General features: G+C 37.8%; 1 protein-coding gene across 4 annotated transcripts in view; it reads left to right on the top strand.

The window, feature by feature from the left end:
* Positions 1-25,861, top strand: part of ryk (receptor like tyrosine kinase) — a 66,415-nt gene that overhangs the window by 17,666 nt on the left and 22,888 nt on the right. For 2 of the 4 annotated variants that reach the window (XM_066665542.1, XM_066665539.1), the window contains exons 2-8: positions 14,260-14,381; positions 16,579-16,678; positions 17,993-18,124; positions 18,778-18,837; positions 19,551-19,692; positions 21,104-21,204; positions 23,673-23,756. In XM_066665542.1, the coding sequence (XP_066521639.1) occupies positions 16,621-16,678; positions 17,993-18,124; positions 18,778-18,837; positions 19,551-19,692; positions 21,104-21,204; positions 23,673-23,756 (577 nt within the window). In that variant the 5' untranslated portion in view covers positions 14,260-14,381; positions 16,579-16,620. The remainder of the gene's footprint in view (positions 1-14,259; positions 14,382-16,578; positions 16,679-17,992; positions 18,125-18,777; positions 18,838-19,550; positions 19,693-21,103; positions 21,205-23,672; positions 23,757-25,861) is intronic. The other 2 variants (XM_066665540.1, XM_066665541.1) reach the window with 2 other exon arrangements.

Genomic DNA, 25,861 nt, shown 5'->3' with positions numbered 1-25,861 from the left:
ATAGTGCTCTTGAAAAAACAGACTGCCACTACTTTTAGGCTGATCAAAACCCCAGCACTGAACACTGGCCAGGAAAAGACGTGAACGGACTTGAGATGAAATTTGGAATGCCTGATTGGCCTGCTGTAAGAGTTCTAAAGAAATGTAGATCCTCCTTGCCTTTGTTTCACATGGTAAGATTGATCACTTCAAAAGGATGTTTGTAGTGGCAAGCTCTGCATTTGAAATGTTCTTTCATTTTAAAAGCACACTACCAATAGTCTATGGTACTTATTGTTTGCTTACGGTTTATAATTTTAAATGTTTGTGTATTGGCACAAAATGACCACAAATGAGTTTCTGCACCAGGACTAGATATGGTCATGACTCATTAAATTCAGGCAGGTGGTTTTAGCTGATCTTAGTTCAATTATTTTTCATGCTCTTAGTTTGGAAAGCATTCTTAGACCCTCAGGTAATCTGGCTGCACTAGATGGGTTTAAAAGCCTCAGCACTGAGTGTAATGCATCTTGTACATTCCATTACTTTAGAGATGTGGCTTGAGAGATGCCCTGAGAAAGTAAATTTTATTTTTCTTCACTTTTCAAAAGGTTTGTGTTGTGATTGCCTTTTGAAAGCATTTGATATTCAGTTTACTGAATATCAGATATTCAGAATAGAATACAACTCTAATATTGGAATGTGAACATACTTAAAGACTTCTTGCACTAAAAAGCAGTTTTAAGAATAAAAAAATCTTCTTGAAAGGGCTTATGATTATGTGCAGCATGCCCCAAATCTTAAGGAGGCAGAAAAAATATTAATAAACGCCCATATAAAAAAAAATTGAATCCATTTTTAGACACGATATGAGGGAAGAGCAAAATCTGTTAGGCCATGGTTTCCCCTTTACCCCACTTTTATATGGGTGCTTTCTTTCTTTCTCTGTAATTTTTGGACACCCTGGCAATGCAAATTGTCTTTACATCAAATCTATGCTGAAGGGAACACACAGGTCCGGCATCAATGCTCACCCTAGGTCATAGCCTACACCACAGCCTGACGCGCACATTTGCAGAAATGTAACGACGGGTCGCATCGACGCAGATGGCAACAACCGATTGGACCACGGTTGGACGGACATGGTTAAAGTTGAACCAAGGAACTCCTAAAGCATGAACTCCATCCTGTTCTATGTATATCCTGTTTCTTTTTTTTTTTAATGTTCAGTAGGTTTATTAATAATTTTTATTTTTTTCCCCTGATACTAGGAGCAGGACCATCTTATTGATTTAGCTTTTTTCCATCTCATCACTTCATTCTGTTTTGTAAATACCCCATTTACCAAAGTGAAAACAGTGTGCAGAGTAGTGTGAAATAGACAAGAGAGTTTACAATTAGCATAATCATATATATATATAACCTAGTCTATATATAGCCATTCATTCGGACATTCTTACTAGGTGAGAGAACTTCAAAACAACAGCACCTTCTAAAATCTATAGTTAGAGAATTCACCAAACAGTGAAAACGTTAGGGGAATCTTTGAAATATCGGTTTAAGTGGAAAATGTTTTCGGCAAATACTTCCTGCATCATTACTGCAGCTCTGTCTGTTTAAATTTGTCTGATGGAGGGAATGTGTTATGCTAAGGCTCTTCGCAGAATGTTCCCAGAATCCCTCCAGCCATTTGGCCTAGAATAGGGACCAGTTAAACACCTGTGTGGCCTCATGGCAGTGACTTGCACCACCAGACTTGTCTGCCAACTAAATCTTTGTGGTTACAGGAAATGGCCAAAGCTCATTTTTGTCCTGCATGAAATAGTAGGCTGTCAAGAATGAATATGAGACTGTTCTTGGAGAAGTGACAAATAGCTGATGACTTGGGCTTTATTGTAGCACATTAGCTGTTAGTAGCTGAGTCACACACACACACACACACACACACACACACACATATATATATATATATATATATATATATATATATATATATATATATATATATATATATATATATATATATATATATATATAATATTTATTTACAATCCAGCTGTTAAGAATTCCTTTACTGGCTTTAAGATCCTATGAAAAACACTTCTCTTAAGGGAAACGGTGCTCTCCGTGCCTTTTAGTTCTGAGTGTGTGGCTGTCACAGTATTATGGGAATGTTTTAAAGTGTTTTACATATGTGACAAAGCCTGAAAATCTACTCCCTCAACCCCCCACAGCAAAATATGCAAAGATACTTGTCGCCACTTCCTTTGCCTTCTAAAAGGGGAAACATTATGACGAAATAAAACAAATTCATGCATAGTGCATTACACCTCCTGTTTTCCCACCTCCTCCTGAGTCTCTCCAATGACAGCTTTGGAGCCATATTTACATGACAGCACAAAGAGAAATGAAAAAATGATATATTTATTTATTTTTGCACTGAATAATGAATATTGATTAAATGTGGTGAAAACAAGAAGAAAGACTTGTGGGGAAACAAGACAAGTGCAAATGGCTAAAAAAAGTGTTAATGCTCCTCTCACTTCACAGCATGATGCCTCCTGTTTGGACTAGAGACTCATTCTTATTTAGAAGACCAGGTGCATGGTGTATGGTAATTTTGTTACAGGGTTGTTTAAACAGTGTGAGTAGATTGCTGTGCTGTTGGATCCTTGTGGTATTTTGAAAAAGCATGTCTCATAAATTTCATGTGGACCCCAGACAATTATGTAAACTTATGAAAAAGGGAATGTAATATGTCCCTTTTGAAGGCTTCTGGTTTACCTCTGCTTTTCTTTCCTCATTCGGGTGGGCCTGTAACAACGACTGGTTTCCAGCTGGTGAACTTTGTGCCAGATTTCCAAAAGAACCATTTACATTTTTGTGGCAGGTTGCTTAGGTCAAGGTAAAGCAACCTAGGCTTGTACAGCATGGAATAGACAATCAAAAACATAGTTTTCTCCTTACGGGAAATCCCCACTGTCCTTATACCACAAGTTTCCATCCTGATGCCCTTCAGCAGGGCTTGATCTCAATCAGACCAAAGGAGTTACTTGGTCTTTCTGGTTAGGCCCCTCTGAAAAGAATTCTAAAGTCTTTCATTTACATGGCTCCTCCATGGTGTGTAGTTTGCTGTTCCACGGAAGATCCATTACTACCTGCTGAGTGCATGGGGCTATGAAACCCTGACTGTTCACCCCTGAGAGGAGAGTGGATGATTCACCTAGCGGGAGGGTTTTTTTTTTTTTTTTTTTTTTGTCCTCCCCCCCCCTTTTTCTTTGTGTTGCCTATAACAACATATCAAATCTCGGGCTCATGATGGAAGGCCTGATAGGGATCCCTTGGAATGTCATCTAACCCATGACTGCCAAACACCAAGTATCAGGTGAAATCATCTTGCTATTAAACCCTCTTTTAAAACTGTTCTTCGAATAACAAGCCAGGGCTCAGCAGTATTGACAAATGCCTCTGCAGTGACCATATAGTCAGCTCAACTTGAACATGTGCCCAGAGCCAGAAAAAAAATGCAAAGGAGGGGGGAAAGCTTTCAAGAGGAGTGAGCTGAAAGATGAGTAGGGAGCTCTTACAAAGAGTGTTCGTGAATAGGAGAGGAATGATTGTCAGTACTATTCACGTTTCTATGCATGTCCCTTTTTAGAACTGCCAGAGTGAAAGGGAAAGGGCCTCCTCTTTTCCTTCTCTCAGGTCTTTTGTGCACAGCACAGTACTCCAGCTAGCAAGAATGGGTTTCAGCACCTGCTTTTCTCCATAATTTTTTGGTTTTTGTGGTGCTAGTTGGGATGCCTTGCTCTGTGCTTGGTCAAGTTTGTGGCTGTGTCTTAAAGAAGCAGTAGTGACAACTGTCTAATTTCAGTTCTGCCAACTGTCAGTTCCACTCTCCCTCTTGCCTTGAAGTGGGCAGAACTTCTTTTAGACTGAGGAAATTGTTACCATGTCTTAGTAAACACTCATGTCCTTTGCATGTTTCTTATCTTTTCTAACTGCACATTTTCCTTGTTTAAGGTTGGTAACATATAAAGATGTTTACGCTCAACATTGCCATGTCTGGGTGATCCCATTTGCAGAGCAGTCAATGTTAAAAACTCAATGCAGCTGTGGGGGATAGAAAACTACAGTGTTGAATTAAGCCTGCATTCTCCTCAAAGCACGACTCACTTTGTAATCAGCATCAGATAAGTTTTCACCTTTCAGTTTGGGATGTTTTTTTCTTCCTTCTGAGATTTATCCCTTTATAAATTCTTTAATTTTTTCTTTTAGTTTCCAAATGCTTGCTTTGACTTTTTATAACATACATAAAACCTTTAGATTAATCTGTAGGTGGTAGTTTGTAGTCATTTGTCCCAACCTGGCGTTTGTGCAGCAGGTTTGCATGATTGTTTGCAACCATGGATAGAAGAATAGAGTTGTTAACTTTTTCATAATGTTGCTCTGTGTTTGTGACTGAAACAGGGTAGACAAACTATTCTTATCCAATGCTTTTCTTCTAGGTGAATTTTGTAATCCCCGGTCATTCTATGCATTTGACTGGTGTCATTCTACTAATAACAAACACATTTCCCTGAGAGAGAGTGCGTGTGTGTGTCCGAACCCCTGCTGAACTCTAGGCCTTTAGAGGTCAAGTCACCACAGTGAGTTGGTCTCGGCCCACGTTTCACTGTTGTCAGGGTCATTTTCATAAGCTTTGCACATACACCTCATGCCTCAGTATTTATGCTGAATAATGAATATTAGTTAAATACAGCACAATTATTTACAGCAAATTAATTTTGAGTATTTTCCAAAATATCATCTTAAGCTTAGTGACAGAACGTGTCTCTTGAGTTACAGTAAATAGGCTAATATAAAATAAATTAAAAAGTGGTGATGTTTTCAACACAGAATTAGCATATTTTAATGCTTTGTATACTCATAGTAAGTGTTCAGTAAAAAAAAAAAAAAAAAATTATTGAACATACTTAACCAGATTTTCACCTCCAAGAAAAAATCATTTTGGGAAATTAATGAAATTCCCAGAACTGATATAGCTTGCTACCACTTTTTTGTTTTAGATGCAACAAAGCATGAGAATTTTATCTTTTTGTAATTAAAGCAAATTCACTTTGGATTAAAGCAAAACATTCTTGTTGTCATAGGAAAAACCTACCTGGAATCACCACGACCCTGAACTGGATAAGCGGTTACAGATAATGAATGAATAGGACAAGCCTATTCAGTATTTGAACATTTTTGTACTTTATAATTTTATCCTTTAGGGTTATTAAGTTTAGTTCATTTATACTTTTATCAAATATTTACTGCTGGTTTCGCATGAATGGTTTGTAGAGGGGTGCTAATTAGTGCAGCACCTAGTTTGTTTTAGAGAGCAAGGGAGAAAGTGGCATAAAGCAGCTCAGAGGGAGAGTGTGTGTTTGAGCAAGTGTTTGTAATCGTTTGTCATTGTATTTCAGTAATAAATTCAGACACTGAATGACTCTATTTTCATGTGTTTTAACTAAGAAGGGTTCCTGCAATGTGGTGTTTGAGAGTATCTTTATCTCATTTAACATGCTATGTTTGTGTATGTGTGTATTCATATTTTAATTTACGTGACAGACAATTTACAGGCGTCAGTGCATATGCGCAAGCACAGAAAAGACACCATGTTATCGGTTGTAATGTTGTATAAAATTCCAATATCAGACCGATAACAAATATCACCCACTGATATTTCATGCATCACTAGTGTTATTAGTTATGGGGACTTTATTTATTCACAGCCAGTGTTCTCACCATGTTGGATGGTTTATCTGTTGCAGTACAGGCTTGTTGCTTCTTTTATTCTATGTGCTATATTCTCTATGCTTGCTCATTTGGGGGGAAAAACAACGTTGGATTTTCAGCTAATAGACATTTTTGTATATTCAGCTAATAGATTGAATGGAGTTTTGAATTCATGTAACTATTGTCATCTCTTTTCCCAAAGTGTTTATATGCACTCACTTCATACTCTTTTAGCCCTTTTTCTGGCTCTTAAACGGGTTCTGTCCAGTATGTTTTGAACCTTGGTGCCGTCCAGGGAAGCAGCCCATGTTTGCATCTGTATTGCTTGGAATCAAGAATGTCATCAGCATGGTGCGTTGCAGGGTTTTATTGGTTCCATCGTTGCTGTGGCTGAATTCAGTTTGTGTAGCTTTTGATCATTTGTTTTTAGCAGTGGACAGTGAGAAATGTGTCAGATTTATTTTCAATTCAAAATCAAATTTTACATTTTTCTCCTGCTCTTTTTAGAGCTGCTGTTTTAACCAGTACACCGCCAGAGCTATAGATAAAGTGAAAGGGCCAAAATTGTTTAATTCATTGTATAAAGTGAATTCAGATTATAGTGATGTATGATACCAAGTTCTGTCTAAGTTTGATAATTTCAGAGAATAGTTTGAGTCGTCCTGCTAAGCTTGTGAACAATGAAAACGACTCAGAAATGTAGCCTAAAATTAGCACGACTAGACGCACAGACCAGAAAACACAGACAAAAGAATTTTCCTAATTGTATTCAAATTAGAAATTGTATAACATGTCTTTTTCCTTTTTCCCACTTTGAAACAATAAAGGTACACAGACCTATCTGGTTTGCTGGTCTTTTACTCAGCACACCGTTTGAGGATAATATAAGATGATGCAAATGACCCCATCAACCTCCACCTAGGCCTGTCATGATAGCCATGTTTTATGACTGATATATTCTCCCTGAAGTAATTGCAATAAATGATATTGTCATGTTAAGACCATTTTTTGCTGCTTATATAATCATAATTTAATAGCAAAGTAAGGCAATTACACCACTTCAAAGAGTAAAAACCTACTTATTAATAATATTCAGACATTAGAATTGGAATATAAAAAATCACCACTTTGTGCAGCTACCCAAACATTCCTTGGGTGTCTTCCATTTGAAGTATTGGCTAGGCTCAAACCTGCTTAACTTGACTTGTTCTGGTGTTACGATTCTATGTCTGTTAGCACTTTACCATATGCATTTATGTGCTGTGATATAGATGGTCATTACTTCTTACCCTGTGCTACTTTGTCAACTAGAGCAATGCAGGTTATTTCATGTCTGCTCCATGATAGAGTAACCTGGAAATGGTATCGTCACATCTGAAAGTGGTTTTTGGTGCACTGGAACCTGAGGCCTTAGTTTGTCTGCCTGCTTGCTTCTAGGTTACTTTTAGACCACACCTGTTTGGCATTACACTGATTGCCCTCCTGACCATCTGTGCTGATAGGACAACTCTAGCAGTGAGGAATTCCCCAACAGCAGCAATTCTACTGTTTTCTATGATAATGAGGCCTAAACCCCACATCGAAACAAGAGTGGGGTTTGTCCTTCCAGTCTTTCCCCAAAAGCTGATTTAATTTCACCCCTCCCCCTACATTGTGCTTCACCAGTCAAGTGTGAATGCAGTGGTCCTTGGACCTTGAGTTAGGAACTGTGTGAACTTGAAGCAAAATTCCATGTAGCAGGGATGTATGGCTGATGTTATTAAACGAAGAAATATTTTTCCCGTAAATTAAGAAAACCAAGTGTAGTATAAATTTCCTGTTTAAGGCACTGCATATGATTCTATATGAACAATTGAATGAACAAACTCCGTCAAAATCTCCACCACTAAAGCCATGCACGTGCACTGCCAGGCCTTAAGTAATGTAACTTGCAGCAACTTTAATGTGTAAGAGTAGGGATGAATAAAAAGCCAACTGTAGTATGATCTATCTTTCTTGAAGTTGAGCTTGCCTGTAAGCCTTTCACCATTTGAATTACCAAAGAAACTCATTTGTAACTTGAAATATTTGGTTTAATTGCACACATGGTTTGCACTATTATGTAAAGTTAGCTATGGTCCGCCACGGGTCTACCTTGAATCATGTAGCTTGATGCATCTATGAAACAATAAATATACATCATGGTACCTACGTGTACCTATGGCGCGCAGTAAGGCAACATCCTTGTCCATGTTTCATGCCTTGATACTGTTGCTCATTTGCTGGCATAGTGTTTTACTGTTTGATCTGAGCCACTTTGTTTGTTTCCCGTTTACAGAGCCAGGGCTGTGTATAAACCTTTTTTTTTTCCAGTGCACACAAAACTAGTGAGTTAGCTAACCATGAGGAAACATTTTCATTAATTTAATTGTTTTATTCTCATTGTCTGTAGATTAGCCATTATTGTACCTTAGCAACAGTGTAGCACTCTGTCAAGTAACATAAGATAGGACAATGATCTTGCAGCACAACGATAGAAACATGACAAACAGTGAAGCAAGTATGGGAGACATGGGCACAGTGAGCCACGTGACTTAGATGGTGTATCTGAGGTGTCCTTTCACAAATCTGGTTTTGTTTGGCTGGGTATTGTTCAAATTGTTGATGTGGGTTCCTGAATTATATTTAGTTATATAATCATATTTATTATTTCTATGCTCACCTCTCATTACAAAAGGCTTCTACGTTTTTTGGAATCATTGTAAATAAATGTACTATTTCCAGTTTATCTCTTGTTATGAAAATACATATAATACAGTAAAATGTTGAGCTATAGTGGAAGTGGATCTATAGTTAGAAATCTAAAATAGGAGGCATTTCTCTGGAAATGCAAAAGTTTTAGGTTGTGTAACATTTCAATATTTTTTTTGGGGGGGGGGGGGGTGTGTAGTAGATGTTTAATGTATTAGTATATTATTAATTTATGCTGTGTTTTTGGAGAACCATTTTAGCATTATTTGGGAATTTGATCTTAGCTTTATTAGCCATGTTTTTTTAGGGATCCCAAAGTGTTTTTTTTTTTTTTCTGTCGTAGTTTTCTAAAACCCCTTGTGACACCTTTTTGGTAAATGTGTCATGTGGCATTGACTCACTAACACTGCACTAATGTTGCACCAAATATTAACACTAGAGCTGGGGCAGGGTGTGTCCTGCAATAAAATGTTGTTGGTTACAAGCATACCTTTTCTTAATTTGAGTAATTTAATATGTACCATAAAAGCATTTAATTTCTTTTTATACACAGTACCATTTGTGATCTATAGTAATACTTTGTTTATTGACATTTCATTCATGCAGGATTTTTCTACTGCCCATACATGTTTCATTAGCTGATCTCATTATTCCACTGATGTCTATCCAATGTCCAGTCCTTTTGTTTTTAATGAAAAACATGAACGTGTTAGTCATTGGTATTCGAGCAGCCCAGATGTCTAAAGGTAGCAAACCTGCTCATTTCCTTTTCCTTTGAGTATCAGGGAAACAAATCTTTCAAGCCACCACTGAATTTTAGTAATACACCCAGAGAGCACTTGAAAGAGGGGAATGCATTTTGGGAGAAATGAACAAATGTCACTAGGCCCACTCACAAGCAATCATATACACAGATAAGCTGTAACATTATAACTGCCTCTTTATTTCTACACTTTGTTTATTCTCTCAACTCTACTGATCATACAAGAGCAACTTGGATTTCTGCAATAACAGAGTGTAATCCACTTGTTGTTCTGTATACATTGTTTGCCCCCCTTCATCCTGTTCTTCAGTGTTCAGGACCTTCCCAGGACTACATGACAGGTGTGATTTGTTATTATCAATGCTGCAATGACACTGATGTGTGGTAATAGTATGTTTTTCATTGGTATCATTTCTGCTAGAGTTTTTAAAACCCTCGGTGTCACAGCTGGACTGAATAGTCCACCAACCAAAAATAAACCAACTGTGTCCACCAACAAAGAACTACAGGATGACTAACATAATCTGTCTGAGCTACTGACTCTAACTTGATATCTATAAGGTGGACCTATGAGGAAGTTGTTTCTAACAGAGTAGTCTTGCACCACTGCCAGACTCCAGGGAGATTCTGGTACCTTTTATCACTTAACGTGTTCAAGAACTGCCTACAACTGCAGGAAAAGACATTTAACTGATGCAAAAGAACCAATAACAAGTCTGCTTTTGGCACAAAAGTTAGGAGGTTAAAGTAGTAGATCTTCAGCAGGAACCTTGACATTGTTTGTGGGTGTAACAAGCTTCAGAATCTTTAGAAATGCCGGGGAGCCTCAAATAAGGCATTATAACTCACTCTGTGTGTTTCTTGGACTGTGTTCAGTGCAACACGAGGCACGTTGTCTAGATTTCTCAGCTGTTTACAAGCTCAGAAGAACGGCTCATTGCTTGGCGACGTTTTACACACTTTTATCTATAGCTCCATTGCTGAATTCAACCACAGCGATGCCGGAACAAAGCGAGTGGACAGTGAGTGTGGAAACAAGGAGGTGGTTATAATCTTAAGGTTGATTGGTGTAAACACTCACAATGTCTTAGTCTCTCAAATAAATGTGACTTAGAACAGGCATGTGTGCTATGCTACCTAGGTCTCTTGTAAAGTTCTCACCTTTTAGATTGTAAAATAGCCCTCTGTTTCTCTGGCTTTGTCTCTGGGCCATCTCCAGTGAGATTGTTTGTGTGCTGTTCTCTCAGGAATGGAGGATGAACCAGGCTCTGAGTACAGGAAAGCCTTTGTATTACCTTTGCAGGCACCTTTACCTGGCCCATATTTTTGTTCTGGCTTTCCAACTACATCTATATGATCTCAAGCTTAGCAGGAATTTATTTGTTCCCCCTCTTTTGTTATTTCAACTTGTATTGCCTGCAGGTGGCTAAAAAGTATGAATAGAAAGAAATTAGGAAGACCTAATTATTGCACTTTTTATTAAAAATATTGAATGCTCTTCATAATTATAACTATGCAGAAAGACCATTATTCACCAATATTGTGATTTCATAGTAAACATGTTAGCTTTCTTGCACTATTTTGCATATTTGACATGCACAGGCCACATTGATACCCAGGTCAATAGTAAAGTAAAACCTCAGCTCAAGAACTATCTACACTCTGCATCTTTGTAGTATTAGCACAGACAAAGATTTCTATAGTTTGTTTAGCTTCTTTCCTGAACTCAAACTTGGGCTTAGCATCACCCTGTACTGCTCCGGCATGGCTTTTATAAAGCCATCTCTTCTGTCCCACCCAGCTAGGCTTTCGCCCAGTCAAGTTGAAGATAAGCTAGAGAGATATGTGACTCGGGGAACTGCAGGGCTTTTCTGAGCAAGAACCACCAAGATAAAAGCCTTGTGGAATTTTTTTCTTTGGCTGGGCTTGTTTTCTCTTTGGCCTGTCTGCTTTTTCAGAACAGTGGAAGTGATTCAAGCATGAAAGGGATTTTTAAGCCATATAAAAAGACAGGGCACCCCCTCATGGCAGTGCTTAGTTAAGGGCTGGTGTCAGAGCAAGCGGAAACCACAAGCAAATGATTTTTTTTTTTTAAGATTGTGGTTCACCGCAGCTTCTTTGAAAGTGACTTGTTGTTACTCGTAGTATGAAGCAAAAAAAAAGTTTCCCCACAGATAACCATTGGAGTATAAAGCGCCTGCAAAGGTGTTATAATAAACTCTTGTTAAGCCACTACCAGTTTTTTTTTTCTTCTTTAGTTAATTTGTAACGTGTTTCTGCGTATGTTTTAATGTTTTGACCAGTAGGTTTCTGTGATCCATAAAAATACAGGGTCAAGCCCTGTTGACCCCACTCCTTTAGTAGGTATGTTGTATTTAGATAAAGGCAAGTAGTTTTTATTTATTTATTTTTTGGTCTCCAATCTTGATCAGTGTTTTAATGCTGAATTTTTTCCAATTTGGAGTCATGATCCAGTACGTGTTTTCCTAGATAACGGTGCACATTTCAGGTAGATTACAGCTTTTAAAGTCAATCCAGTATATATGCTTGACATATGATTGACTGAATACCTCTGCAGTGCATTAAGAAAATGCTTAGTGCATAATTGCAGCAATAAAATTAGAACACTTAATGAATAGTAGGCTATAATCACAATATATCTTTGAATTGCTGTTGGACAGGTTTTGTTCTCCATATTAAAATATTTCCTCACAGTTAAAGAAAATGCCACGACAGGCTATGATTCTATTCTTTAAGTCTGGATCAGGATATCCCTACACCTTAGTCCATCCCTCATAGACAATTGGACTAATGTCAGCTTGCAGTTCACACCTTTTTTTTTTTTTTTTGGGTTTGGAGCTGTTTAAAGTCTACAAAGCCATGAGATTCAGAGTAAGAAGGGGTTGATTAAACTCCTGAACGCAACTTCCACCCACAGACCCAATCGTCCCCTCTCCCTCCCTTTCTCTCACGCTTCCCGGCATTCTGGTTTTAAGTGGTACCGAGGCAGGTTGGACAAAAGCAAGGCCAGAGAAGTCACACGGATCAGAGCCTGAGCAAGGTAATTACACTAGGCTCAAATCTGCGGCTGTGTGCCTGGTATTCCTCACGCCTCATTGCTCCCCTACAGCTGAGCAAATTTTTTTTTCCCTGCTGTGTTTATAGTCAGACTGAAGCTGGCCAGGTCGACTGTCTAGACTTATCGTCCATGATGTGGAGGGCTCCTGTGCTGTGGCAGGGTTTGTCCTGCAGCGTTCATACAGCTGATTAGATCTGGAATCAAGGAACGTCCTTTCACATCAGATCTGCTTCATCAGTTTGGTCTAACCAGCACTGTCCAGGCTCAGCAGGCTACCTCTGTGTGACTGCCGGCCCATTCTTAGTGGTTCTATTTGGCCAGAAAAGCTCACACAGCCTAAGGGAGAGTGATAGGGACTCTGAGAACTCTTACTTTGTTGGGACTGTGACAGGTTTAAAAGAAGATCTTTAAGCTTGGTTATGAAGTTTTAATGGATAGATTTCTAACTTATGGTCATGGGAGTGAGTTATTATGATATATGCAACACAAATGTAGATGTTCAGAGCAAATTCTATTTGAAACTAGTGGACCTTAATAGGGTTATGTTACTGAGAAATCGTGGTAAATCTTAAAATGTGGGTACCGGTTTATGATGTGTGGCCTTTTAAGTAGGATAAAAACATTTGTACAACAATCTTATTTATACCTATCTAATGTAATAACTTTCTGTAAGGTATCATTTAAACATACCCCACCAGTGATATTGTGAACAATTCTTTATTAGGTTTCAATATGTTGAATATTATTATAAATCTTTTCAGAATGCCTTACATAGTAATAATTTAACTATGATGTAGAAATTCAGGGAGAATTGGAAGAACAACCTTTAAACTTGAGTCTTTTAAATCTGTCCAAACAGATTTTTGTCCAAAGACAGTGTGAAAAACATTAGGAACTACTGAAGCTGTTTCTTTGATGTACTTGTTGATATCTTATGCTAGCTACCCCTCCCCCTCTGCTTTAAAGCAGGCTCCTAGGAGGCTGATGGGCTGGCTTCGCTAGACTGAGCCAGAGTCTCCCAGGCTTGATAGTGTTGAACCCAGGGCATGGCTGGAGATTTCAGCTGTCAATCAACTTTGCATGTTCCTGTGCCTCAGTTTTGTGGGAATCAGACTGCTGCTTGAAACCTCAGCCACACATCCATCAGCACTCCCACTCTGGCTGCTAATGGGTATAAATACAGGCCTCAGGACACAGGTGTGTGATGCAGGCTGGGCGAGTGGCTTTTTGAGTTGAATCTGCCCAAGGAATGTGCCTGATTGTGACCCTGTTTAGATTAGTGTTCTTAGCCTGAGTTATTAGAAAATGGAGCCCAGTCTAGCAGACGAGAATGGCTGTTCCGGTTTGGTGATAGGAAAGGGTGAAAACCTTAAACATAAACATCCTAGAGCTGAGCTTTCTCTTCGCACCCTAGGATCACTAGGAAAATGTTTAGAGATGAATACTTTTAAAGCATAAGCCATCACACTGGGTTCTGGAATGTGCAGCAGAAAAGAGAAAGGCACTTGGAAACATTCATTCCCTTCATTTTATAATTTAATCAGTTCTCATCAAGTTTTTGAGAACAATGCATTCATGAAAGCTCTCTGAATTTTGTTGTAGACACATGCATTTTTTATTTATTTTGTTTTGCACTGCTATAATATGTTGCCATGGTTTTGTCCCCCAGTGTACTCCCATGATCTGCAGAATCCATTAGTCAGTAATGAGTGCATAGGATGTTTTTGTGGTTTAATGCAGAGTTCACATGGGCAGAGAGCTGACGGCTGCCAGAAGTCATATTTTACGTGCTACTGAAAGGATTGCCAGAAGGAAATGGAGAATGAAGAGCTATATTGATGCACTTCCTGCACTTTCTCATTCTCTCGTCTCCCTCACTTTTTTTTGTCAGTATCTGTAATCTCTTTGGTGTGTTTCTCCTCTGCAGGACTGGATGCTGAGCTGTACTATGTGAGGGATGGTGTGGTGAATCATTATGCTCTTTCCTTTATTCTGCCAGTACCCAGTGAGACCAACAGTCTGCACTTCACCTGGCACTCCAAAAGCAAGGTTTGTATTGCCGACTTGCCCCTTTTTTTTGAGGGGGTTGTTTTTACTTGCTTTAAGTATGTACTTGGGCCTACAGATTTAAGATTTAATTAAGATTAAATCCTATTTTAACTGTATCCAGCATTTCTCAGATTTAATAGTTGAGGTTAATACCAATATTAAAATTAAACAAGAAGAGTGAAATGAACCCTAACTTGAAAATGTTTATATAAAGACAAGGGGGGGGGCACATCTTTGATAACTAGTATTAGTTAAGACAATGAATGAATTGGTTGAAATGTTCCCTTTTAAGATACACTTCTCAACTTGTCAAGGACATAAAAGAACTGATGTCATTAAGAAGTTCAAAGCGACATGCTCAAAGCAGCAGACTTCATCTGAATGAAACTGCTGTCCTGCATGAGAATGAGCTGGTTGACTAAAGCAGATGTGAACTTGCAGTAAAACAGACTCATAAGATATTTCTATTTCAGGTGTTAACCCTTCACTCGAGAGATGTTTAATTCATTTAGTTTCAGCACTTTTAAAATCTTTTATGGCCACGGATAAAATTAAAGGCTAAAACATCTTATAAAAGACCCACTACTAAAAGAATGAAGCTACTTTCTAGTTTGCAATATGAGATGGTTTCGGATTAAATCAGATGTGTACTCTCTGGCAGTGATAGTAAAAATGAATTGAGCTGCTAAAAAAAGCAAAATGGTATCCAAGCTTTCACATGCTCCCTAAAGTACAAACACAGAGACTAATTGTGTGTAAATATTGATGAACACAAGTGTGAAGACACCAGTGCAGCTTGAGTCTCATCAAATCTCACAAACAGTATATTATAGCATTGTATTTAAAAAAAAAAATAAAAAAAATCCCAATAAACTGAAACTTTTTTTTTTTATATGACCACAAGTGCATTGAAGTGACAAATAAAGTATATATCACTGAAAAGAAACCCTAGATTCATTCACACTCGTGCATCTGATCCTGCATGTCTATACAAGTGTTTTTTGGTGTCCCCGCCCTTCCCCTCTCTACTCCTCCCCCTAGACTAAAGGATGACAAGTCGTCTACATGGACTGGTTGGTGACAGTAGTTTTATATCAGCCATTTTTTTTTATGTGACAGCAGATGGTGGGCTGTTTTTTTTTTAATCCAAGCAGTGCTGAATCTTCCTTCTTATTTACCAGACATGCAAGTACACATGGGGGAAAATGACTGAAATTGGGTTATGGTGGTGTGAAATTCCATAGGGACTTGATGATGCATATGTCATGTCCCTGGAGTGTGAGAGCCTCCAGAGTACACAATTAATGACATTTGATAGTCAGTATAGTATATTATTGAATCGGCCTTTATCTCTGCTCATGGCAGAGGTATCAGGAGTATTTTTAGACAATGAAGAAAACGAATCGAAATGAGAAACTGAAATTAGCATATTGCTCACGACTGCTTTTTGCTGTTTAAGATCACTTAAGATAGAAATGTCTCCAAACCTGGGAGATGGCTAACTGCATTACCAAAAGTGCTACAAAATTAAACAACTCAAGTTACAAATGAGTTTTTGATAATTCAAACAGTGAATAAAAACTTCGGCAAGTTAAAATGTATCTACGTACAAACAACGTTGTTTTTACAGTGTTGTTTTCATTCCACCTTAAAAGATGTTTAGCTGAATGTAAACAACCAGAGAGGACTGTGTTTACCATTCCCATTAATTCAATTTTTGTCTCACCTCTCTGCTGCCATCTGGTGACGGTGAATCTTGTTGGACTCAATGCAACAGTTAAAAAAAAAACTTTAACTCAGGGGCAAGTCTCAGTCATATCTGGCCTTTATATGGTCTGTTTTTATAACTTTAGATTGCTGCATCTGCCCTTCTTGATCTGATTATTCTGCTGTTTTGGCCTTTCATTTCTACACTTAGATTTCTTTTTTTGGCTACTCTGCCTTGGGTTATCCCCACAGGTCACTGTTATCTCCCCAGGTTTGTTATTATTCCCCCCTCAGGTCAGAGGAGACTGTTATTTGTTGTCCCCTTAAAGCTGGGAAGACCACTATTTTATAACTGTTTACTATTAAGTGATTGTGATGATTGACAGTTTACTATAAGACTGATATTAGTTGCTGTTATTTTCTCCAAAAGGTGCTCTATAAATAAATTTGCCTTGCCTTGAAGATTTCCTCTCCCTACTCCAACATACAGGTAGACTACAAGTTGGGGTTCCAGGTGGAGAACCCTGCAGCTATGAACCAGCCTCAGAGTAACATCTCAGCCCAGGGAGAGGTCCCTCGCACACGCTCTGGTAAAACACACACATTTATAGGATCTGCTTTAATGCTGTAATTTGAATTTTTTTTAATTAATTATTTAATTAATAATAATAAAATAAATTAACATAATGTGTTGGTGATTTCTGACTTTTAAAAACAACCTGATAGTGTTGTACCGTATCTGTATCGGCATAGACACTGGCACTTAAACACAGTATTGAACTGGCTACAGAGAGCACAGATACCATAGGTATGTTGGAAATGGCCCATTATTCACTATTCCCTGCATTTAGTACACAGTGCACTTTTTGGGGCACGCCCCATGAAGCAGATAGTGACGCGCATGCATGCTGCTAGATGCAGCTCGAATTAAAGTTGGGGCAGGTTATAAACTGGGAAAATGTCACACTACATGAGCGCAAAAAACATTTAATTGGAGAAATAGACGTACAACTTGCTGCGGTTGTTTGTGCTGCTATGTGTGTAGATCCACAAAGGAAAAAAAAAATGTCTTTGGATCATGGGAAAACAGTCAGTGCGGTCTCTACACAAAAGTGGGAGCTGGAGATAGTAGAATAGCACAGAGTTGCGGCTACGTTCCACCTTAAATACTGTCGAAGAGACTCGTTCAGCCTAGAGTTGGTGGAGAGTTTATACTACGTGACTACGTCCAAAGATGGGTCGATAAAATCAAACGTTTGATATGCTGCAACAGGTCTCAAATGCAATTTCAAGGGGGGAAAAAAAATATTATTTTTTTTTTTATTAAAAAATAACTTATAAAAAATTATTATTATTATTTTTTAATTATTCATTCAAAATTTCAGAAATTTTTAATGTGCAGTTAATAAAGAAATAATGTTGTTCATTCAAGCTTATTATATCTTATTAGCAATACAGAGCACTGCTTTAACAAAATAAAATCTGTAAGTATAGAAATATAAATATCTGGATTTATAGGCACCTATCTAGTAGTTAACATAGAATTGGTATCGGTTCTCGATATCAGCAGATACTTGAACATGAAATAACGGTATCAGAAGGAGAAAAAGTGGTATCGGTGCAGCCCTACTGATAGTCATTTGTACAAGGACACATTGGTCTTCAAAGCTGCTCTGCATGTTTAAAAATCCTCTAGTTAAACTGCAACTCTTTTGACTAAAGTGTCATAACAGTACATCATAGCGTTCATGGTAACATTGTTTTGTGTATCAAATATTGTGGTCTAACTTATATATAGAACTTACACATTGTTGTAGTATTTACGCATATTTGGAGTTCAGTCAAACATTGTGTGTGTGTTTGCTGAGCTGCTAATATATGCTTATAATCATTTATATACACAGTTTTCAGAGTGGATCTCTTCTGTTCTGGTAAAGTGGATGGAGAGGCTATTCTCACAGTGCAGCTGAATCTGACTGTCCATGCAAACAACTTCACAGTACTCAACTTCAAGCGCAGGAAAATGTGCTATAGAAGTAAGATATTTTGATATCATTAATGCACTTTTGTGTATGTGTGTGCATGTTGGGGGCGTGGGCGTGTAATTGTGCTTGAATTCCAAGCCAATGTGAGCTTTATTATCTCCATTAACTGAACCCATCTCCACAATCTCAATCTCCCTCTGTAATGAGAGATGTGAATATTGCGCAGTTGGCATAGCTCACTCCCTGAGGCAGTGTGAAACTGACACACTGAAGATAATTACACAGTCTCCTTGTCATATGCTTCCCTAGAGGAAATGCACAATAAATTTATGCTTGGCTTATTTAAAGCACATGAGCCAAATTAGCTGTCTAAGTAGAAAATATTTGTATATGGCCTTGTTTCCTCTCTTGTGGGTTGAAAAATATTTGCTTTTTTTTTTTGTTTGTTTGTTTTTGTTTGTTTTTTTTTTTAATGGGAAACCTAGTTAAAAAATGGTATCTTTTGACAGTGTGATAGTGTATGATTTCTGTGTATGAATGCTTGGTTGGTGTGTGGCTATTATTTTATTTAATTAATTAATTCATTTTTTTACATCTTTTTTTTTGCATCTGCATTGTTGTCATTGTAAAAAAAAAAAAAAGTATTTATTTATTTAATTATTTATTTATTTATCAATCTGTTAATAACACCATATTTTATCCAGGAATTGAGCAGCCAGACCCTCCCAAGATCCAACCATTCCCAAACAGGACCAGACCAGATTGTGAGTTTTTTCAAATTTGCTTTTTTTTTTTTATAAAAGTCCCTTGCATACATGCGCGGTAACCCAGAAATATTCAGGAGTTTACCCCAAGGAGCTGTGTGTGTGAACACCTCCAGCATTTGTCCCGGACTTTACATGGACTTTGTTCTCTTAATGCCCTAGTAAAAGCTCCAGTTAAAGTCTGATGCAGCTTGTGTGTGGATAGAGCCTCTAATGTCCCACAAAATGTGCATTGTATCTCCTGCACATGCTATACAGATGCAGAGCCACACCTAAAGTATTTGGAGCATTTTCCTACTGCGAGAACATGTCTGACACAGTCTCCCACTGTACGCTTCATGTCTGAAAGGACTACTCAGGGACATCTCCAAATCTGATACTACTGTGTTTCTCAGGAGTTCATATGTAGCAGGGTCTTAAGTTTAAACCAATACAACAAGCCCAACCTGTTTATTAACATGTTGTAAACAGGCTAGAGACTAACCAAGAAGCTTGAGCTAGATTTGGGAAAAATGTTTTTAAAAAAATCAATATTATTCTTTGGTCGAATAACTCTGGGTGAGTTAGACAGCAGATTAAATGTAATGCCAAATTTTGTAATTATACAATGTGTTACAAAATGACACATCTGTCAAAATATTTTTAATCCTTACTTTAAATGTCTGATTTTCTTAATATTTTCTGTTTTACGCTGTTCTTTGTCTTGCCCTCAGTAGACAGTGTGAATGCCCCTACAACATCCACACGAGTGTTCTACATCAGCGTAGGAGTGTGTTGTGCTGTCATTTTCCTTGTAGCGATAATCCTTGCTGTGTTGCACCTTCATAGCATGAAGAGAATGGAAGCAGATGACAGGTATTTACAATGGAATTTATTTAATTCATTTTTAGTTTATTCAAGTTAAAAATAAATTCTGGTAATTTATATAATGGAGAACAGGCCTTTTGCATGTGAACATTGCTTCTGCATTTTTTACCTGAAAACCTATAGAAATCTGCCCCTATAGGAATCAGCTTCTTCTTCAAACCAATAAACTGTAGGTGTTCAGGTCAATGCTTAGTATGCTGCACAACCTCTAAGACCATAGATCCTGTTTTTGCAAATAGACTTGTTGTGCTGAACGTCATCTAATGCAATAGTGGAGCACAATTGATGTGATTCCATGATGTGGAATTGTATATTAGATCAGGCTTATCTTGTTTCTGTGGGTGTTATATTAGATCTGCATGGTTCTTATTCATAGGCCACAGGACAAAGAAAGTTTTGATCCCTAAGTGCTTTTAATGATCGTTCTTAGAACCAGGACATGTTTGCACTTCTCACTTAGTAGCGACTTTATTTTGTTAAGCTCCATCCATGAATGTAGGGCACAGAAAACAGCCCCTTTAATGCTTCAGATATGAAATAAATGACATTACTGAGAGATTTGGTTTTATTGGCTTTAAAAAAAACAAAAAAAAAAAAAACAAAAAAAAAAAAGGTTGAGGCTTTCCTCATTCCTTAGGGGCCTCCATATTTAACCTCTGGAACTCAAGGCTAACGGATGTAATTGGGACAATTATACACCACTTTAGCTTTCTGAAGGGCTGTGGGTCAGATCTGGTTAAAGTAACTTCCCAGGATCCGAAGGTTTCAGAAAAGTGAAATGTTAAAAGACATTATAGAAATGTCAGTAGTCACAAAATGTTCTCTTAATGTGAAGTGTACAGTCAGTTATTGACAAATTGAGAAATTTTGGGCAAAATGTTCATGGGAACAAAAGTAATAATGAAATTTCTAAATCAGTGTAGTTCTAACATTGTTTTTTCAGTAACGTTTGTAACATTAGACAAAGTTAACATTACCAAAATGTTCCTTCTAGCCCTTAGATGCTAGTAAAACATATGAGCACAAGTCTTGTTCGCTAAAACATTCCACAGGACTTTTGCTGTTGTGTGGGGAGTTTGCTTTACGTTTCTGGCCAATGTGTGAGTCATTCAGTCAGAGTTTTTCTTAGTCTTACAGATTTTTCCTTGACTTTAAAAATTCCCTTTAACTACCACTTATTAATACCATATTCAAAAGTGGAAATTAAGATTTACTTTTACCAACTTGTCGAAATTGTGCTGAAATGTTGCAGAAGCTATATTGTTATACGTCGTAAATGTAAGTGGTGTATATAAAACAGTCAGAATATACAGTTTGACAGGGGTGTATGACTGTAGCTCTGTTTATGGGAGAAATAAACAGGCATTAATTACAGCTTTCCTACTACTTGTCTTTTCAGTCTGAGTGATAGCGGGAGTTCTCAGGGTCTGTCCCAGCCCTCAACCCAGACCACACAGTACCTGAGAGCGGACACCCCTAACAACGCCACACCTGTGACCAGTAAGATCAGCACACACGTTCCACTGCTCTCACAATATTCATGAGATATCACCCTCCTCAACATCATGAAGATGTGAAAATCTGATCATATGCTCAGGCATCTTTTACCTTCTTTTAGGTGTTGCAGCTATTGCTTGTTTGAACAAATCCATGGTTATATTTCATTTCGAGCAAGTACTCTACTTATGAACCTTCAATTTACAAACTTTGAAGTGCTAATAAACTCCAGTGTCAGTTTCTTTAAAATTACTTTAAAGTGCAGTTGATGGTAGCACATAAGATTAGTTAAGGTTATGTCTCTGCTGCTTGGTGGTGTGTGGGTCCCACATTTGAGTAAATATTTACTACAGAGTGGTAGAGAGACAGTGGTTATCTTAGTACCTCCTCATGCGGTCAATAATGAATTTTGCCTCACAAAGCAAAGCCATTACATGTACGCCACCTTTTTCAAAATAAGATATTAAAGTTTATTATAAACTTTATTTAGGGCGGCACGGTGGCGCAGCAGGTAGTGTCGCAGTCACACAGCTCCAGGGGCCTGGAGGTTGTGGGTTCGATTCCCGCTCCGGGTGACTGTCTGTGAGGAGTTAGTGTGTTCTCCCTGTGTTCGCGTGGGTTTCCTCCGGGTGCTCCGGTTTCCTCCCACAGTCCAAAAACACGTTGCAGGTGGATTGGCGACTCGAAAGTGTCCGTAGGTGTGAATGTGTGTGTGTCTGTGTTGCCCTGTGAAGGACTGGCGTCCCCTCCAGGGTGTATTCCCGCCTTGCGCCCAATGATTCCAGGTAGGCTCTGGACCCCCCAAGACCCTAAATTGGATAAGCGGTTACAGATAATGGATGGATGGATAAACTTTATTTAATGTACAAAGACCAGTATTACTTATTAGAAGTCTTATTACATATTTATTACAGCGCTTGGTCATAATTAGAAGACTTGCTGTTAATTTGGTATTCACAACTCATAGAAATACATATTCTCAGCTGTGGGTTTGTGTCAAAGTAGGTGTTTTGTCATGGATTTATTTATTTATGTGCTTATTCATTTATTTATTTTTACATTTTTATGGAAATGTAAGCCACAATTTAGTCAGGAAAATCTGCATGTACAAAATATAAGCTAAAAATGTAATTACTATTGCAAATTGTAATAACCATTAAAACCATAACAAAACAAAAAAATAGTTTTAATTTGTTATAAGAATAGCTCCCAGTGAAGATTAAGAGCAGTCATGAGTGCCTGGCTTCCATGTAGTTTCCTCCCCTTGACCCTCTCTCACTTCCTCTGAGTCGTCTCAGGCCATGTGGTGTTTTTAATGGACCAGAGTCACACGTCTGTCTGCTAGCTTTCCCGCCCATGCCTCACCAAACGTGCATTCCTCCACCTAACAATATAATTGGTAGCGAATGATCAAATGAGCTAAACTGGAATCAGAAGGTTGCAATAAAAGAAAAACGTTCATGCTTGGTGGCCTCTTCTGCATTTGTGTCCTTAGGGCATCATGTCGATTTCAACGGGTGTGTTTATATATTTATTGTGTGCATGTGTGTGTTTTGAAGGAGGGCTGTGGCTAGAGATGATACCAATCTGATGCAAGAAATTAATATCAACAAGTAACAGATTTTAGAGGAAGGAAAGAATTAATTATTCAAATGTGGATCAGATCCTGCCTGAAATAGCAAATGCAAACAAAATTCACATTGTTAGAGTTTTCTTCATGGGGGTAATAGATTTTGGAGTAGTTTGGGCAGTATGCAAATCTTCAGTGCAGTTCAGTTTAACACTAAACACTGTTCAAGGTGTAAGTGTTATCGTATTTCTAATGAGAGGCATCATAGTTTGCCACTCTTGTAGAGAAGAGAGTCAAGAAAGCTTCATTTAGCTTGGTGACCTCCACCCTGTTTTCCTGGTTAGAAGTTGCCATAAACGGACAGAACCAACAATAAATGTTATTTTAGCTCTGTGTGCAGAGCCACTGTTTTCTTAGTGGTTAGTTTCCCCATTCCCTCAAATTGACTTGATTGGGCTAAAATTAGACTTTATTTTTGTAAGTAGCAAAGCAGAAAAAAAAGGTGATACATTCAGCTGTGTCATTAGTGTGTGAAAGAACTACTTTTTAGTCAGCACAGGAATAATTAGAATGGAATTTGTAAATATTTAAGTGCTATCTCTCTTCTGTAGGAAGCATGAATGCCCATGGAGTTAATGTAGATGTGGCTCTAAGCCTGACCAATGTGTTTTTATCATATTATCACCCCCTAGTGGCGTAAATAATAAATGCAGGAACTTTATTTTATATTGTTTGTCTCCTGTTCTTTTCCTGCCCCAGTGGCTTTTGCTGTTGTGTTTTTAATTTAGACACCATCCACCTGTCATTATTACCCATCCTGTATCTGCCTTTCTCTCTCTCCCTGCTCTCTGCCTTTCCCTGACCCTTTCCTCCCCATTCCTTGCCTCCATCCCTCCATCAGACGTTCATACTGGCTCTGCTCCCATGCTGCCGCTCTCAGCCGCCTCCTTTCCCCACCCCGGCGCCCCCTCCCAAGAAAGCAAAAGTAAGTCCTGCTTTTCTCCCAAGAGAGAGCAAAGATAAATGCAAAGTACTTAGAGAAACTGATTAGACAAAAATATTTCTCATACTGGAGAAATATTGCGCGTCATGCTTGCAAACACCAATCAAAATGTAGACGTTTAATATTGATTTTAATTTGTTAATGAGTACAGTGTTTATTTTTTATGTTTTAGTTTTTTATTTTTTGCCAGGGACTTGCTGTATATAGTAAACTTCTGTGTGGTTTGGCCAACTGTTTAAAATCTTTTTAAACTGTTTAAAAAAGTTTTACCACTTGGGGGAACCCTCAAGCTTCAGGGTTTGTTAGGAGGACGTATTGTGTGGTGTAGAGATGGATATCTGGATTGATAAAATGGTAGACAGAATGCTATGGAAAAAAATTAAATAAATAAACTGAAAACAAAGTCATTGAGCCTAGATGTTCTGACATGTGAAGTATTGATGTTTTGTCAGATCACTAACCCCTGCTGTACAGTTGAATGTAAACATTGACTCTGAAATTGGTTAATGATGAAAGCGTGCAATTTGTGTGCCTTATCTTGTAAGTTAATCCCGCTTCTTTTTTGAGCACTTTTACCACATTGTTCACAATGTTTCCTAATACTTCAAACAGTTAAAATAATAAATAAAGTAATAAAAGTTGTCCTTTGCTATTCTTTACTTTTTTTATACATCCCCTTTCACTCCAGGCTTTTAATTAGTCTCCTCTTGAAATGATTTATGAAACTGAAAGGCAGTGTCTGAAGTGTTGAGGGTGCAGTTTAGTGCCTCTTTTGAACACTTTAATATTTTTACTTTAATATGAATTATGGAATTATTGTTGTTACCATTTACCCCCTGTTTTTTTGTAAATTGTTCAGCTGCATATTTTAAAACTACCTTGGACTGCTGCCTATTCATGGCATTGTTATCTTCCCTTGATGGGATTTTAAAAACTTATGGATATAATAATAATTAACAATAATTTGCTGATGTATTTTCTAATACTGTTATTAAGAAAACAATGCATATTCCTGTATTCACATTTAAACTTGTTCATTAACATTTATAATATGCTGTGGAAAAACAATGTCTAACAAAACAAGAGTCGAACTGTAGCACAGCTCAACAGAGCAAAGCAATGTTGGACCGTTTTTATCTCTTGTTCTTTATGCAGCTTCCTCTTCTTTTGCCAGCTCTGTGAGGTTCCTCACCAACTGTCTGCATGGATTTATGACGCCTCATTTATATCTTCATTGCACTGGTGATCTGCTAAGTGCAGATTGTGGTCACAGCAAATTTAGCCATTACAGCTGCATTTTTTTTTTCTTTTGCAGCCACAGTATTACTTCCATTGTTCAGTGTAATGCAGCACTTCCTCATTTTAATATTCACTTTTTCAGAAAAGTCCTCACTGTTCAGAAGTAAATATTGTTTACCAAAAGTCTATAGTATAGTTTTAACCACTGGCTTTCCAGTACAAAATGGCCACCATTCTTCAACCAGATATCCCTCCTCTGACGATTGTCACATTGTAGGCTTCAGAGACTTACTGTCACTGTTGTTAAGTCGTTCTCTCTGTCTCTCTCTCTCTCTCTCTCTCTCTCTGTGTGTAGCCAACTGAAAAATATCTCTAAATGTAACGCATGTTCAAACGTAAAGTTAATAATAATCTGAAACACACAAATGCAGTGATGAACTCAACACAAGTGCAGTAATGCTGCTAACTCTACAGCCCTACATTACTGTATTAAAATCCTATCCCTTTTGATGTAAATGACATTGCAGTGATCTAAGCCAGTAACATAATATACAATGTCAACCATAACATTAAAATTACCTGCTTGTCCGTTTAATCAAAAAACTTGCTAATATTTTACCTTCATCGAACTTTTTATCAACTCCACTTACCATATAGGTAGACTATGTAGTTCTTCAGTTACAGACTGTAGTCCATTTAATGCTGTGTAAACACTGCTGTCCTGCTTTGACCCTGGTCAAGATTGGAAAGGACCACCAGAAGGCAGGTATTATTTAGGTAGTGGATAATTCTCAACTTCAATGACACTGAGATTGAAGTTCTTATGTCATCCTGCAGTCCTTAAACAG

This window comes from Hoplias malabaricus, chromosome 3, assembly GCF_029633855.1.
Source record: "Hoplias malabaricus isolate fHopMal1 chromosome 3, fHopMal1.hap1, whole genome shotgun sequence".
NCBI lineage: Eukaryota > Metazoa > Chordata > Actinopteri > Characiformes > Erythrinidae > Hoplias > Hoplias malabaricus.
The sequence above is the reverse complement of the archived record's forward strand: the minus strand, read 5'-3'. Positions and strand labels throughout refer to the sequence as shown.